Below are 14,348 nucleotides of genomic sequence, written 5' to 3'. Positions count from 1 at the left end.
GACAACTGGATTCAGTCAGGGCAATGAGTGAAAGGCAAGCTTAGAGAATCTTATAGAAAAAAGAGTATTGAAAACAGATCACAAGTCTCTGAGACATAGGAAGTGTTCTGGGAACTAGGGAAGAGGTGGGAGAGGGTGCTGTGCTTGGATGAATTATTTATAAGAAAAATGGGAATAATAATGATACTCATTTGATGCTTATGAAGACTAAATATGTGATAGATTGAATTAATGGCCAGTTCTTTACCCATTCCTATGTGCGTGCTCTTTGTCTATGACTTTGTAGAATACTAGATAGGTGGAATATGTTTTCTTACCTCTTTAATCTGGGTTTAGCCAGATGACTTGGTTTGTCCTGTGGAATGTGGCAGAAGTGGTGTTGTGCCATTTTTAAGTCTGGGCCTCAAGAAGAATTCTATTTTTCCATTGTCATTCTTGTGCTTCTGCTTCTGTATGAAAAATGACATCCTGTCAAGCCTGTTTGCTCTAAAAGGTGGATGAGAAACCCAGAGCAGATCTAAGCTAACACACCCTAGCCAAATCCATCCTTGAGCATATCTCCTAGCCATCACTGAAACATACAAGTGAGACTAGCCTTGGCCAGCAACCTCAGTAATACTCACAAATATGTGAAGTATAATACAAAAAAAAACCCCACAACACTATTTTTAAAGCTACTGAAGTTTGGAGTGGTTTGTTGCATAGACATGACTGATATAAGATATAAAGAATCAAACATAGTAGTATGTGCTAATTATTCAATTAATGTTACTGCCCAGTTACTTTGTCTATGTAACCAATTGCTCCCCAAATTTTTGTCCTGAAACAACTAGTTATGATGTTCAGATATTATGTGGGGTGGGAATTTGGATAGGGAATAGCAGGGATGGCTATCCATGACATCTGGTGCCTCAGCTGGAAGAGCAAAGTCTTGAGGGCTGGAATCACTTGAAGGTTAATGTACTTCTGTGTCTTGGTTGATTCTGTTGTCAGCTGACACTTTAGCTGGGGCTGTGAACTGGAACACCTACCTGTGGCCTATGTGGCCAAGGCTCCCTCAAACATGGTGACTGGGTTCAAAGTGCCCTAAATGTTTATTGTTTTTGTTGTTGATGATGGTGTCAGGGATTGGAAGGTGAAAAGTCCTAGGAGAGAGCTGGGCAGAAGCTGAATCCTTAAATGACCTAGCCTTGGAAGTCATAAATATCACTTCCTCTGTACTCTCCTGGTTGGTCTTATGTAAACAACATAGATTAAGAGGTGGGAAAGAGACATGGACATTTGATGTGGCCTAGAAGGTTCTGGAAGAGCATGTGGGACTGAAAATCTTACTATTTCTTGTATTCATTTTGGGAAAATAGAGCTTACCAGAGTCAACCATTGTTATTATGTCTACTGTTCTCATCAGACAGATACACTGATTTTCTCTCCCTCTTCTCCCTTTCCCTCCTCCACCTTTCCTTCCTTCCTTTTTCTGAGATGGGGTCTTACCCTGATGCCCAGGCTGGTCTCAAATTCCTGAATTCTCCCGCCTCAGTCTCCCAAGTGCTGAATGACAGGCACATGCCACTGTGTCCAGCTCCTATTACTGATAATCTTTAAATCCACTATTTGCCCTGATGTTGCCTCCCTTACTTACATCACATCGTTCCTCTTGTTTGGAACATACTAGCTGCCCTTCCCACTGCCTGCTTTCTCTTTGGAGTGCCCTTCAAGAACTGGCTCAAAACACACGCCCTTTCTCTCTTTCTCCTGAATGTAACAAGTCACCTGTTTCCCTCCCTTAATTTCTAAAATCCATATTTCAGCACCATATACTTGGCACATATTATGTATGTCTTGCATTATACATTGTCTTCCTGAGCGTACTTCATTTTGAGGGTAAGAGTGATGACATGTTAATGCACTTACTTAATCATTAAGACTATTTTATAACCGTGGGAGTGCCCTAAATGTTTAACGTCTTTGTCTTGGAAGATGGTATCAGGGGTTGACGAACATGGTCTGTACGCTCACGACAAATGCACTTTATGAGCACATGTGAAGTGTTCCTGGCTGGAACGTGTAAGCATGGAACAGCCTCCCAAAGCCAGTCTTAGTAACATTTCCACAAGTCCCTGTTTATGATATACATATCACTTTCCCCTAGCTTCATGATTAATATGAAATATTAAAATATTCAGCTACTACTCCTATATTTTCTTACAAACGAATTTGTGGTTTTGTAAATTGTAGGATTCTGATACTCTCAGACCTATTTTTTAACAAATAGGTTTCCAGGGCTGGGGTCTGGCTTAGTGGTAAAGTAGTTACTTAGCATGAGCAAGACCCTGGGTTTAATTCCCAGCACTGCAAAAAATAAAAACCAAAACTTAAAAAATTATATATATATATATATGTGTGTGTGTGTGTGTGTGTGTGTGTGTGTGTGTGTTTCTACAAGCTGTAATTTGGGCATGAACTATAGAACTGGGGATGCTACATACTATTGTTTAGTTTTCACACAGCATAGAAGGAACTCTTCTGAGAAGATGGAGGTAAGATCCAGCTACTGTAGTATTCTATATATTTGGTATGGGACTATCACTCCAGAAAGTGGGATACCCTTTTGTAATTCAAACAAAGGGATAAAACATGCCACGCTTGGCCCTGTTGGTATATTCAGTATAAAAACTGCCCTCTGGGGACTAGGGTTGTGGCTCAGAGAGTACTCGCCTAGCAAGCTTGAGGCACTGGGTTCGATCCTCAGCACCACATAAAAAAATATATTGTGTGAATCTACAACTAAAAAAATAAGTTAAAAAAAGTGTCCTCTGAACTGGGTATTTCTGTAGTGTTCAGACCATATCTCATTCACCTTTGTCCCCTGAACCTCATAGAATGCAGAGTGGTGACTTAAAACATTTCCTAAATGACTATTAAATTGATTATTCTTGAACCGACAGAGTACTCTGAAGATACTCGTTATTATTGCTGTCACTGGGAATGCAGCTAACCCACCTACAACTTCCTGTAGGTGGCCAGATTAATAGATAAGAGCTTGAACTGGAGTCAGACAGGTTCTACCACCTATTAGTTTTATTACTCCTGGGAAAATTAACTGACCTCTCTGTGCTTCAGGGTTTTAAACTGTAAAAGGAGGGCAGTAATAGTATCTACTTCATAAGGTAGGATTTGTTGTCTGCAGGGCAGGCTGAACGAATGTTAGCTGCAGGGTAACCCACACACTCAAACCCCCCTCTGTCTGGTCCTTTATCACCTGTTCGCATCAAATCTGAACACTCAACCCCACTCAAGGCTGAACACTCGACCCCCACCAGTTTGGTGCAACAGAAACCCACATTTAGTCCCTGCCCTGTCTGCCTGAAGGCATAAGATGACACTACTGTATGATCCAATCACTGTACACCAACAAGGCAGCTTGCAGACCCAGAGACCCCTTCAGATTTTGGCTATAAAAACTCCCTCCTGCCGGGCCCCTCTCTCTTGCTCTTGCTCTTGCTCTCTCTTTCTTCCCTTGCTTTTGCTCTCTCTTTCTTCTCTTTCTCTCTCTCTCTTTTTTTCTTCTTTTGCACTGCTGCAATAAAGATCTCTTGGTCACTCCGAATGTTGTGGTCACTTTCCTTTCATTGGTGCCGAAACTTGGGAAGGGGATTAAAACCCACCTTTGGGTCCCTCTTCCTTCAGAAGTGCCACTCACCAGATGACCTGAACCCATTTTCTCGACTCTCAGAACTACATCCACCACCAGCCTTCGACTGATGAGTTTCCCCTCCCTGGAGTCCTAAACCCAATGGTGGTGTCCCTTCCTCCCTTCTGCTCTGCCTGTTCTATTGCTCAGGTTTTCCTTGCTAGGGAAAATCCCAAACCTCTTTCCCATTATTCTTTTTCATCTCCTTCCTCATTCTCAGATCCACTCAAGCTGCTCTCAGCCCCACCTTTTGTCTTCCCCCTTCCTACGCAGCCCAGAGAAAAGTCTTAACTGACCTCCAGAATCTTCAGGATGGTTGATTTTAGGACTGTCAGCAAAAAGAGTCTCTACAAAAAAGTTTAATGTAGATAAATTTCCTCTTTTCATGTTGCCCTGTTTTACTTGGCCACTGGCTGGGAAAAATCAGCACTCCAAAAGCTAGACACCCCCTTACTAGTTTTTCACAAACCTTCATCCAGTATAGCAGTTTGTAGAAATAAGTAAATAAGGCCTTGAGCTGGGTTTCACAGTGTTGTCTACATTTCTAAGATAAGGGAAGTTACCAACTGGGCTCCATGGTAACAGCTGGCAGAGGGAGGAAAGAAAGGGAAGAAGCAGCTCTCCCATTCTCAGGTGTCCTTGAAGGGTTAACAGGGGAAAAAAAAAAAAAAAACTGCTTTTTGTGAACTTCTGCAGACTGTGAACTTCTGAGCCCCTCCCCTTACATGTTGGGTATGAAATTCTGAAATTACCTGAACTCAGGGTTCAGGGTGATTACAGCAGAAGCTGTGCCCTCTGAAGCTGGCTGCAACCAAAGAAAACTGTTTCCCTGTCTTCAGTGCTATCTTAGGTGCCTTGCCTTGTTCATCCCTACAACAGTATGATTCTATATACTCAAACACCGTATATGATTTCATGAAATGGTAAACAGATGTGATTAATTGTGTACTCGAAATAACACAATATCTCTTTTAAAGTGGAATAATTTGCCTAAATTCAGACATTTACAAGGATTGTTTCAAAGTGTGAATAAAGAAGGAGTTAACAGATGGGAAAGAGAAGGTTCTAAGTATGAATTTAATAGAAGGGAAAAAAGGTGTTTCTGGATAAGAACGTCTAAATGATTAAGTAAATAAGAGGGTTTAAGTAAGTGATAAAGAAGGTCTGTGTAAGTTGGTTATATATGTAAGTTTTTTGAGCAAGTAATCTTGAAGGAATTAAGGATTATACAACTATGGTTAAACAACAACTGTTATTTTGCAATATTGTAATATTTTATTTCTTTAAGAGCTAAACTTGATTAATATAAAAACATCAATGTAATTGTGGTACTGTTGCTTTTCTTTATATATTAAATGTGTTCATATTTTCCAGGTATATAAGTCTTTAAGGTAGAAGCTTTAAAAGAGAATTATATCAAGCTGATGTTCTCCAAAAGTTTGCATGGTAATTTTAGGCTTATAAAAATAACAATGGAGATTTATTTATATCATTTAATGTTCTATAACTGGGCCTATTATCAACAAGATTAATGTAAAGTTCTATACACTGGGGTACAATTTAAATGTAATATCATATTGTGTTAGCTAATATTCATGTGACCTCAAGCAACAATATATGTTAATTTTATAAAATGATATTTAACTTCAATACTAGAACACTTTGCCAAAGATTTATAAAGAGCCCTGCCTCACCTGAGATAAGGCTCTGCCTCCCATCTTACTACATGTCAGAATGACTCTAAAGTAGGCCAGACTTCAGCTAAAGCCCAGTGCCCTTATTTTAAGACTGGTGAAACTGACTTGCTAAATGTTTAAGATCAAGACTTAAAATTAAAAATAAATTAAAAGGGCCAAGAAAGCCAATATTTGGCTCTGGCCCTCTGAGTCAGTCTGAATCTAGGAAACAGGGAACTTCTCTAAAGAGTTTTGCAATTCTGGGCCACATAACCTCCCGATCAGGGAGATGAATGAGACCACTGGAGAATGAAAAGCCAATCAGTGCACTTGCTATGAATAGGAAGGTCATTGGAGAAAGGAGACATCCCTGATGCTTCCTAGGGAAGCCATATGGTCAAGAAAGACCTGGACCCATCCTAGCACAAATGGCACTAGCAGAATTAAGAAGCTGCTCTCAAGTTCCCCCACGAGTGACCCCTATGGGAACTTGGCTGACTCTTAACAGTAGATAGAAACAAAGTCAGTTTTGACCAGCTTGATCTTAAACACCTAACAAAAACAGTTAAACCAAAATACAGTCATTACTGGAAGTAATGAAGGACAAGGACAGCTAGAAAAGAGGAGACAGCAACTAGGCCAACAGTCTCCATAGGGAATGTTCAGTCAAGTATGGCCTTGGCTCCTCCCCCTTGCAGGAACCCTATTAGTCTTCTTTATGTTTCTCCTAATAGGACCATGTATGTTAAATTGCCTACAGAAGTTCCTGCAAGATCAGATACACAGATTCACCAATCAGTCAATCAATCACTTTTTTAAGACTACCAGCCCCTGATACCCAAGATAGAGACCAACTCCTCCAGCTCCAGAGACTCTGCCCCCACCTAAAACCCTCCCTAACCCCTTTTCCAGTTTTTACAACTCCTCTTTTACTTCCCAGGAATGAGAACTACTCTCCAGCAGGTTCACTCCGCTTGTTCTGTCTGCTCTACAGTATCCCCACAAGGAAGCCACAAACCTAAACCCCTCATGCATCAGATGAAGAGCCACCAGCCAGGCGAAGACTGGCAGATAGACTTCACTCATGTGCCTAGGCACAAAAATCTTTACTACCTACCTACTTTGGTTGATACTTTTTCAGGTTGGATAGATGCCTTCCCTACATCCAGGGAAACTGCTGACACCATTGCCTCCATCCTCATCCAGCAGATCATTCCCAGGTTTGGACTTCCCCCTCCATTCAGTCAGACAATGGCCCAGCCTTTACTTCTCAGGTTGTTCAACTAGTCTCCAAAGGCCTCAACATCACTTGGAGGCTCCACATCTCCCACCAACCCGAATCCTTGGGTAAAGTTGAGAGGCCTAACGGCATTCTTTTTATTTATTTATTTTTTTTAATTTTTATTGTTGGTTGTTCAAAACATTACATAGTTTTGACATATCATATTTCACACTTTGATTCAAGTGGGTTATGAACTCACATTTTTACCCCGTATACAGATTGCAGAATCACATCGGTTACACATCCACTGATTTACATATTGCCATACTAGTGTCTGTTGTATTCTGCTGCCTTTTCTATCTTAAAGATCATCTCACTAAACTTGTTATTGAACTCAGGCTGTCCTGGCCCAATCTCCTGCTGTTGGCCCTCACCTGAATTCAGGCAGCTCCTAGAGCTCCCTCAGGCCTTAGCCCCTTTGAGCAACTCTGTGGGTGCCCTTGCTTAACCAAACAAAGCTTTCCAATCACTCCTCCTCCCATTGTGTCCTACCTGTCTTATCTCACACTTCTACGCAAACTCTTAAGGGAACACGCAGACCAGTGCCTTCCTGTGCCATTCATTCCCTCAATCCCAGCAAAACCAGCAACTGAATCAGACCCTCTTAAACTGGGTGATGCAGTCTTACTTTGGGAACTGCATCCTCAATCATTGGAACCTCACTGGACAGGACCCCATACAGTCATACTTACTAGCCCAACAGCAGCCAAGCTTTTGAGCCATTCTCCCTGGTACCACGTCTCCTGCCTTAAAAAGCTTCTATCCCAACCCACAGATGGTGCTTCTACATCCAAGGGATATGGCACCAGGATGACACCACCCACTCCCAGTCACCCTTCACATTAACTGGATTCAACCACGCCACCTCCCGTATTTCCTAGAGTCCCTCCAACAGGACCAATGACTGATCCCTTCGCTCAGGAATGGTTTGATGCCGTTGACAACTTATGGCTTCAAGGAACCTTTATGGACTTTGTCCCTTATGAGATAACTGTCTATAGCCACTGGATGTTATCTGTAGCCACCCTGGTATTCCCAAGACTGTCCCCTGAACATTCTCCCACTCTCCTAGGTAGGCCCCACGCCGCCCCCTGGAAGTAGCCAATTTTTCACCGCCCCAAGTCACTTAGAAAAACAAAAAAGGGAGGAATGTTAGGTGCAGGGCAGGCTGAATTAAGCTGTCTGCAGGGCAGGCTGAATGAATGTTAGCTACAGGGTAGCTCATGCACTCAAATCCCTTTATCTGGTCCTTTATCACCTGTTTGCATCAAGTCTTAACACTCAACCCCACTCAAGGCTGAACACTCCACCCCCACCCGTCTGGTACAATGGAAACCCACATTTAGCCCCTGCCCCGTCTGCCTGAAGGCAGAAGATGACACTACTGTATCATCCAATCACTGTACACTAACAAGGCAGCTTGCAGACCCAGACACCCCATCAGATTTTGGCTATAAAAACTCCCTCCTGCCATGCCCCTCTCTCTTGCTCTTGCTCTTGATCTCTCTTTCTTCTCTTGCTTTTGCTTTCTCTTTCTTCTCTCTCTCTCTCTCTCTTTCTTTTGCACTGCTGCAATAAAGATCTCTTGGTCGCTCTAAGTGTTGTGGTCACTTTCCTTTCAGGATTAAGCAAAGTAATATAGAGAAAACACATAGCAGATAGCTAGCCACCGCTGCTGTTATTGTTGGGTAATGTAGAGGGAGGCACTCCGGGCTAACCAAGGAATGTATAGGTTCAATGTTAAATATGTGAAATTGATCATGGAAAATATGTATGTATGTCTTATGTTTAAATCAGTAGAAACAAAATATTAAGAAGAGAGACTGGGTAGAATGAAGTCAACAAAATACTATGATGATGATGATGCTTATTGTTGCCAGGGCCAACTTTTGGAGGTAGTATTGCCCCATCTCTCAGGGTACAAGAAAAGTCCTTCTAATCAGAAACAAGTACTTGAAACTTTTTCTGTCAAGACCTAGAGAATTTCGTATTTTTATTAGTGTATTATAACTATACATAAAGGTGGGATTTTTTTTTTCTTTTTTGGTACTGAGGAGTGAATCCAGGGGCACTTAACCACTGAGTCACATACCCAGCCCTTTTTTTTGTATTTTATTTCAAGACAGGGCCTCACTGAGTTACTTAGGGCCTCACTAAATTGCTGAGGTGGCTTTGAATTCAAGATCCTCCTGCCTCAGCCTCCCAAACTTCTGGGATTATAGGCGTGCACCACCACTCTTAGCAAGAGTGGGATCTATTGTTAAATATTTATATATGCACTGTGACATAGCAGTATAATTTGGTCAACAGCATTTCCCAACATTTATTCTTTCCCTCCTCTTCTCCCTCCCTCAATCCCTTTTCTCTATTTTACTGATTCCTCTTCTGTTTACATGATATCCATCCTGATTTTTGCCCTTTTTCCTTTCTAACTTCCACATATGCGATAAAACATGATCCTTGACTTTCTAAATTTGTTTTATTTTGTTTAATATAAAGCTCTCAAATTTCATCCATTTTCCTGCAAATTGCATAATTTCATTCTTCTTTATGGATGAATAAAACTTTATCATGTATAATACATCACATTTTCTTTATTCATTCATCCATTGATAGACATCAAGGCTGATTCCATTATTTGGCTATTGTAAACTGTGCTGTTGTAAACATGGGTATGAATGTATCGCTATAGTATGGTGACTTTAATTCTTTAGGATAATGGCCGAGGAGTGGTATATCTGGATAATATAATGGTTCCATTCCTTGTCTTTTGAGGAACCTCCATACTGATTTCTATAGTGGTTGTACTAATCTACAATCCCACCAACAATGTAGAAGATTTCCTTTTCTCTACATACTCTCCAGCATTTATTATTGTTTGTATTTTTAATGGTTGCCATTATAACTAGAGTGAGATGAAAGTGAGATTTGCATTTCTCTGAATACTAAGGATATGGAACATTTTTTTCATGTATTTGTCAGCCATTTATCTGTTTAGTTAATTTGCCTAATTATTGATGTGGTTATTTTGGGGGGTGGTTTTTAGTTGTTTACATATTCTGAATATTAATCCTCCATCAAAAAAGTAGCTACCAAATTTTTCTCCTATTCTGTGGGTTTTCTCTTCACATTCTTAATTGTTTCCCTTGCTGCGCACAAGCTTTTTAAATTCAATGCCATTCCATCTACAATTCTTGGTATTATTTCCTGAGCTTAAGTGATACTACTGAGGAAGTCATTGCTCATGCCTATATGTTGGCATAACAACCCTATGTGTTCTTGTAGGAGTTGCATAGTTTTTACTCTAAATCCTAGGCCTTTGATCTATTTTGAGTTGATTTTGTGCAGGGTGAGATACAAGAATCTAGTCTTGGTCTTCTACCTATGGATAACCAGTTTTCCCAGAACCATGTGTTTAAAAGCCTGTCTTTTCTCCAATACTTGTTTTTTGTGCCTTTGCCAAGGATCAGCTGACTATAGATGTATAGATTTGTCTCTGTATCTTATATTCTCTTCTATGTTTCTGTTTTTATATATAATGCATACAAAGCAGTTTTTGTTACTATAGTTCTAGTATAATTTGAAGGCAGGTATTATTATGCCTCTAGCATTGCTTTTTGTGCTTAGAATTGCTTTGGCTGTTCTGATTTTTTAATTATTATTATTCTTTCAAATGAATTTCAGAACTTTTTTTTTCTCTGTTCTGTGAAGAATGTTATTGGTATTTCAATGGTGAGTGTTTTGAATCTGCAGATTGCTTTTGGTGATATGGCCAGTTTAACAATTAATTCTGCCTATCCATGAACATAGGAGGTATTGCCATCTTCTAGTAACTTCCTCAATTTCTTTCTTCAGTGTTCCATAGTTTTCATTGTAGAAGTCTTTCACCTTCTAGTTATATTTATTTCTAGGTATTTTGTTTAATTTTTGAGGCTATTATGAATAGGATTGATTTCCTGATTTTTTTTTCTCAGTAGATTTATTATTGGTGTTTGGGAAAGTTACTGGTTTTCATATATTGATTTGGTATCCTGAGACTAGAGAATTGTGTATATATCCTTACTGATAGAATTCCTTCTTCTCTGAGCCAGGATTCTAGGGGCAGCACACTGCTGGGAAAGTGAATTGGTGTTGCCATTATTGAAGCACCAGTTTATAAAAAGAACGTTTCAGGGCATAAAGAGGTTGGGTTTGGGAGGTGGGAAAGACCTTGCCTTCCACACTCCATGCTCCATTTGACTGTGCTAACTTGCCACAGAGAACATTCCCCAACTGCACATAGGAATCTCATCACTGGAAATTTTAAGAAAAGGGCTCAAAGACCTAGATAGAAAAATGTGATCTCATTCATTAGAAGTGAATCTTTACCTTTGTGGAATGTCCTGGGTTTGCTCTTACTTTTCCTTAGTTATACAGATTTTTATTATTTTTAATGTTTTTCTTGACAAATCATCTATATTTTCATGTTAGCTTTTCCCAAACTGAGCACAGACTGATATCTTGGGAACTCCTTAAATTCATATATATATATATATATAACTTTTTTTTTTTTTCAGTACTGGGGCTTTGCATGTTCTAGCCATATGCTCTACTATTGAACTACACTCCCAGCCCTAAGTTCATAATTTTTAAATCAAAAAATACTGGGTTACCGTTTTGTATTTGTTTGTATTTGGTATTTTAGCAGCCAAAAAAAAATAAAAAAATAAAAAAATTTTAAACACTGGGTTTCTAGTAGACTATTTATAGGATCAACTTAACCAGGTTTAGTGGGATCTGGTGTTATCTCTAGATAGTATCAATATTGAGTTGAATGAGAGGATTCTACAGAATTGCTTAATACATGGGGAAAAACCCTCACACATCTCCTGTCCAAAATGTTGAATGACTATATAAAAATAGACAGTAAATAAAAATACTTTGCTTTTGACTTCTTCTGTTTCTAGAGTTGTTGTCAGGAGTATTATGCTGACAGAGAGGAAAAAAAATTCAGTTTTTTTCTCAGTATCTTTATCAAAGTGTATTAAATGAGTTGAAGGGGATAAATTTCTTACTGCCTGGCATCAAGAGAATTAAACATGCTTGCAGCATTACTGATGACAATAACTTCAGAGTTGCAAAGAGAGAAAAGCAATAGTAGAAAGAAGACGTCACAGACTGCAGAGTCTCCTTGATAGAAGAGGGATTGATTTCAAGGGATATTACAAAAAAGTAATATTTGAATTCAGAGTAAATTTTGGTCATTTTCAATTGGAAGTTGATTTGTTTCTGCTGAGTCATTATTATTTTTGGTGCGTTTTTGTCATACACTAAGAAAGCCAATTCTCTTGACTGTTGCTTTTTTAATGAGTATGGCAAACTAATAAATATAAAACATTAAAAGGCATCATGTAGTGGCGGGGGATGTAGCTCAGTGGTACAGTGATAGAGCACTTAATCCCCAGCACGGGGGGGGGGGGGGGGGGGGGGGATGGAGTCAGCGGCTGTTAGGGTAGCTGGCACAAATATCCATTTCTGAGTTCAAGCAAAGGTTTATTGACAGAGAGTGTCTGCCAGGCTGCCCCTCTGCAAGACAAAGCAGGCATAGTCACTTGAATAGAGTTTTTTTTTTTTTCCTTTTTAACAAGGAACAAGAGCAAGCTGGAAATGACCTTGGGTGGAGCAGACTAGAATTGACCTTGGGTGTAGGTGGCTGGGTAACAACAAATTTTTCTAGTAGAGACCTTGGGTGGGGCAGGGGGTGGTTGGGAACAGAGTATCTTAAGTTTCTTTTTCTTGGCAGTTTATAAGTTTTGGTTCCGAGTCCCAGAACCAAAATGGAGTTACTAATGTCTAGGGACCTAACAGTAGACACGATACAAAATAGGAGTTTGGACGAAAAGAGGTCAATGTGGACAGAAATAAACTGAAGACTATTTCAGATCTCTAAGATATGTTCCTTTTTCTGGTACTATCATTAGATTAAGCAGGACTTTATTCTTTTTTTTTTTTAGTGAGAGAGAGAGAGAGAGAGAGAGAGAGAGAGAGAGAGAGTGAGTTAGTTTTTGGTGGACACAACATCTTTGTTTGTATGTGGTGCTTAGGATCGAACCCAGGCAAGCGCGCTACCACTTGAGCCACATCCCCAGCCCAGGACTTTATTCTTGGTTAGTGAGAAATAAAAGACAAAAGAGAGAAAAAAGAGGGGAGAGAAGAAGGGAGGAGAAGGGAATGGGGGCTGAATTCCCTGACCACTGTGGTTTGCTCCAGATGAATAGTGAATAGATTCTACCCTGTTCCTATATGTTGACCTGGACTCTGTTATGGGAGAAAAGTAGTACAGGTATTTTTGACCTTAGTTTTTCTGAAAATTTTATCTGTAGCTTTTGAGACCTCCAAAGGGAAAAAAAATAGTGATTTTTGTTGTTAGTTCTTTTGTGGAGATCTAATATAGACTTTTTTTTTTTTTGGAAAGATACTTCAATTGGGTCAGTCTATGACAGGATGAGATGGAATGGAGCTAAAACTGCTTTGCATAATAAGGTGAGGTAGAGTGGAGACTCATTTTACTTCCATTTCATTTATTTGGTCTGCCATCACACTCTGAAGGAGATGAAAAATGCTGTCAAGTCTGAAACACTTGATTCATGTTGGTAAAACTGAGGGAAGAATTATACGACTCATTTTAATGGCTTCCTCACACTAACCATGACTGGAACACACTGTTCAGATGGCTTAGGATCTTGGTTGGTGATGACTCTTTTAGAATCCTCATGGAAGAGATTGAAAAATTAATTGAGGGTCATAGAGCAACTATCATCAAAAAAGACTGATCCTTAGTTCTACTTTATTTTAGGCTATTTACATGATTTTGAAGATTAGAACTTAATTCCCATTAAAGAAGGACTTTTAAGAAGAGTTTCCAGTTTTCCCTTGGCAGTCAGACAGTAGTTTGGGGACTTGAGGAGTTAGCCTATCTATGCATGTTAGGGGCAAAGGAGAAAGATGTTTAATAAGGAATTCCCTCTGTGGGCTTGGCCAATGGAGCAGGAATGTCTGATATTCAGTTGTAAGTTCTTTGCTATTTTTATACTATAGATAATCATCAATGGCTAATATTTGGTAAACATCTGTTATATCCACCCGCCTGGAATTATTAGGGCCTTGAGGAATGGAGAGAGGGGGATACTTTTGTTAAATAATACACATAAAATCCTGTACCAGTGGTTACACCAGAGTACAAGCATTATAAGAGTTTTAGCTAATATTGTGTCTTGGAAAGAGAGAAAGTTGAAACAGAGAGGTGTTAGACCGAGGTGATGAAGGAACTGGGAGGAGTTTGCAACAAGAATGGCAGATGACCCTAAAGACAATTACACGTCATCTTCACTTCCTCTCATTCTCAATTCTTTCTACCCAAATCTGGTGAGCATGTTTGGCTTGTTACTTGAGTATTCTATCAGAAGATTAAAGGAAAGGGCAGGCCCACAAAGCTAATTCTTATGATGGTGTGGAACCTAGACAAGGAGTTCTCCAAACTTGTTCTGGGGACAGTAGACTAAGTAGAATATTTTTGACAGATTCCCAACTTAAGCAAAAGTTATGATCTTTGACTGTTTACCCTTCTGTGCACCTGATATCAGTTTCTAGCTCCAATTTTATACTGATTGGCTATACAGTTCTGTGTTTTGTTCAGGACAGAGATCTGTAGACAGCAGAG

At 39.7% G+C, this 14,348-nt stretch overlaps 1 protein-coding gene across 1 annotated transcript in view; it reads right to left on the bottom strand.

Annotated features, from left to right (window-relative positions):
• Positions 1–407: 407 nt before the first annotated feature.
• Positions 408–14,348, bottom strand: part of Ston2 (stonin 2) — a 153,169-nt gene continuing 139,228 nt past the window's right edge. The window contains exon 7 of the mRNA XM_076849787.2: positions 408–449. Coding sequence (XP_076705902.2) covers positions 430–449 — 20 coding nt within the window. The 3' untranslated portion in view covers positions 408–429. The remainder of the gene's footprint in view (positions 450–14,348) is intronic.

The sequence above is a fragment of the Callospermophilus lateralis genome, chromosome 3, assembly GCF_048772815.1.
Source record: "Callospermophilus lateralis isolate mCalLat2 chromosome 3, mCalLat2.hap1, whole genome shotgun sequence".
In the NCBI taxonomy this organism is placed as follows: Eukaryota; Metazoa; Chordata; class Mammalia; order Rodentia; family Sciuridae; genus Callospermophilus; species Callospermophilus lateralis.
The sequence above is the reverse complement of the archived record's forward strand: the minus strand, read 5'-3'. Positions and strand labels throughout refer to the sequence as shown.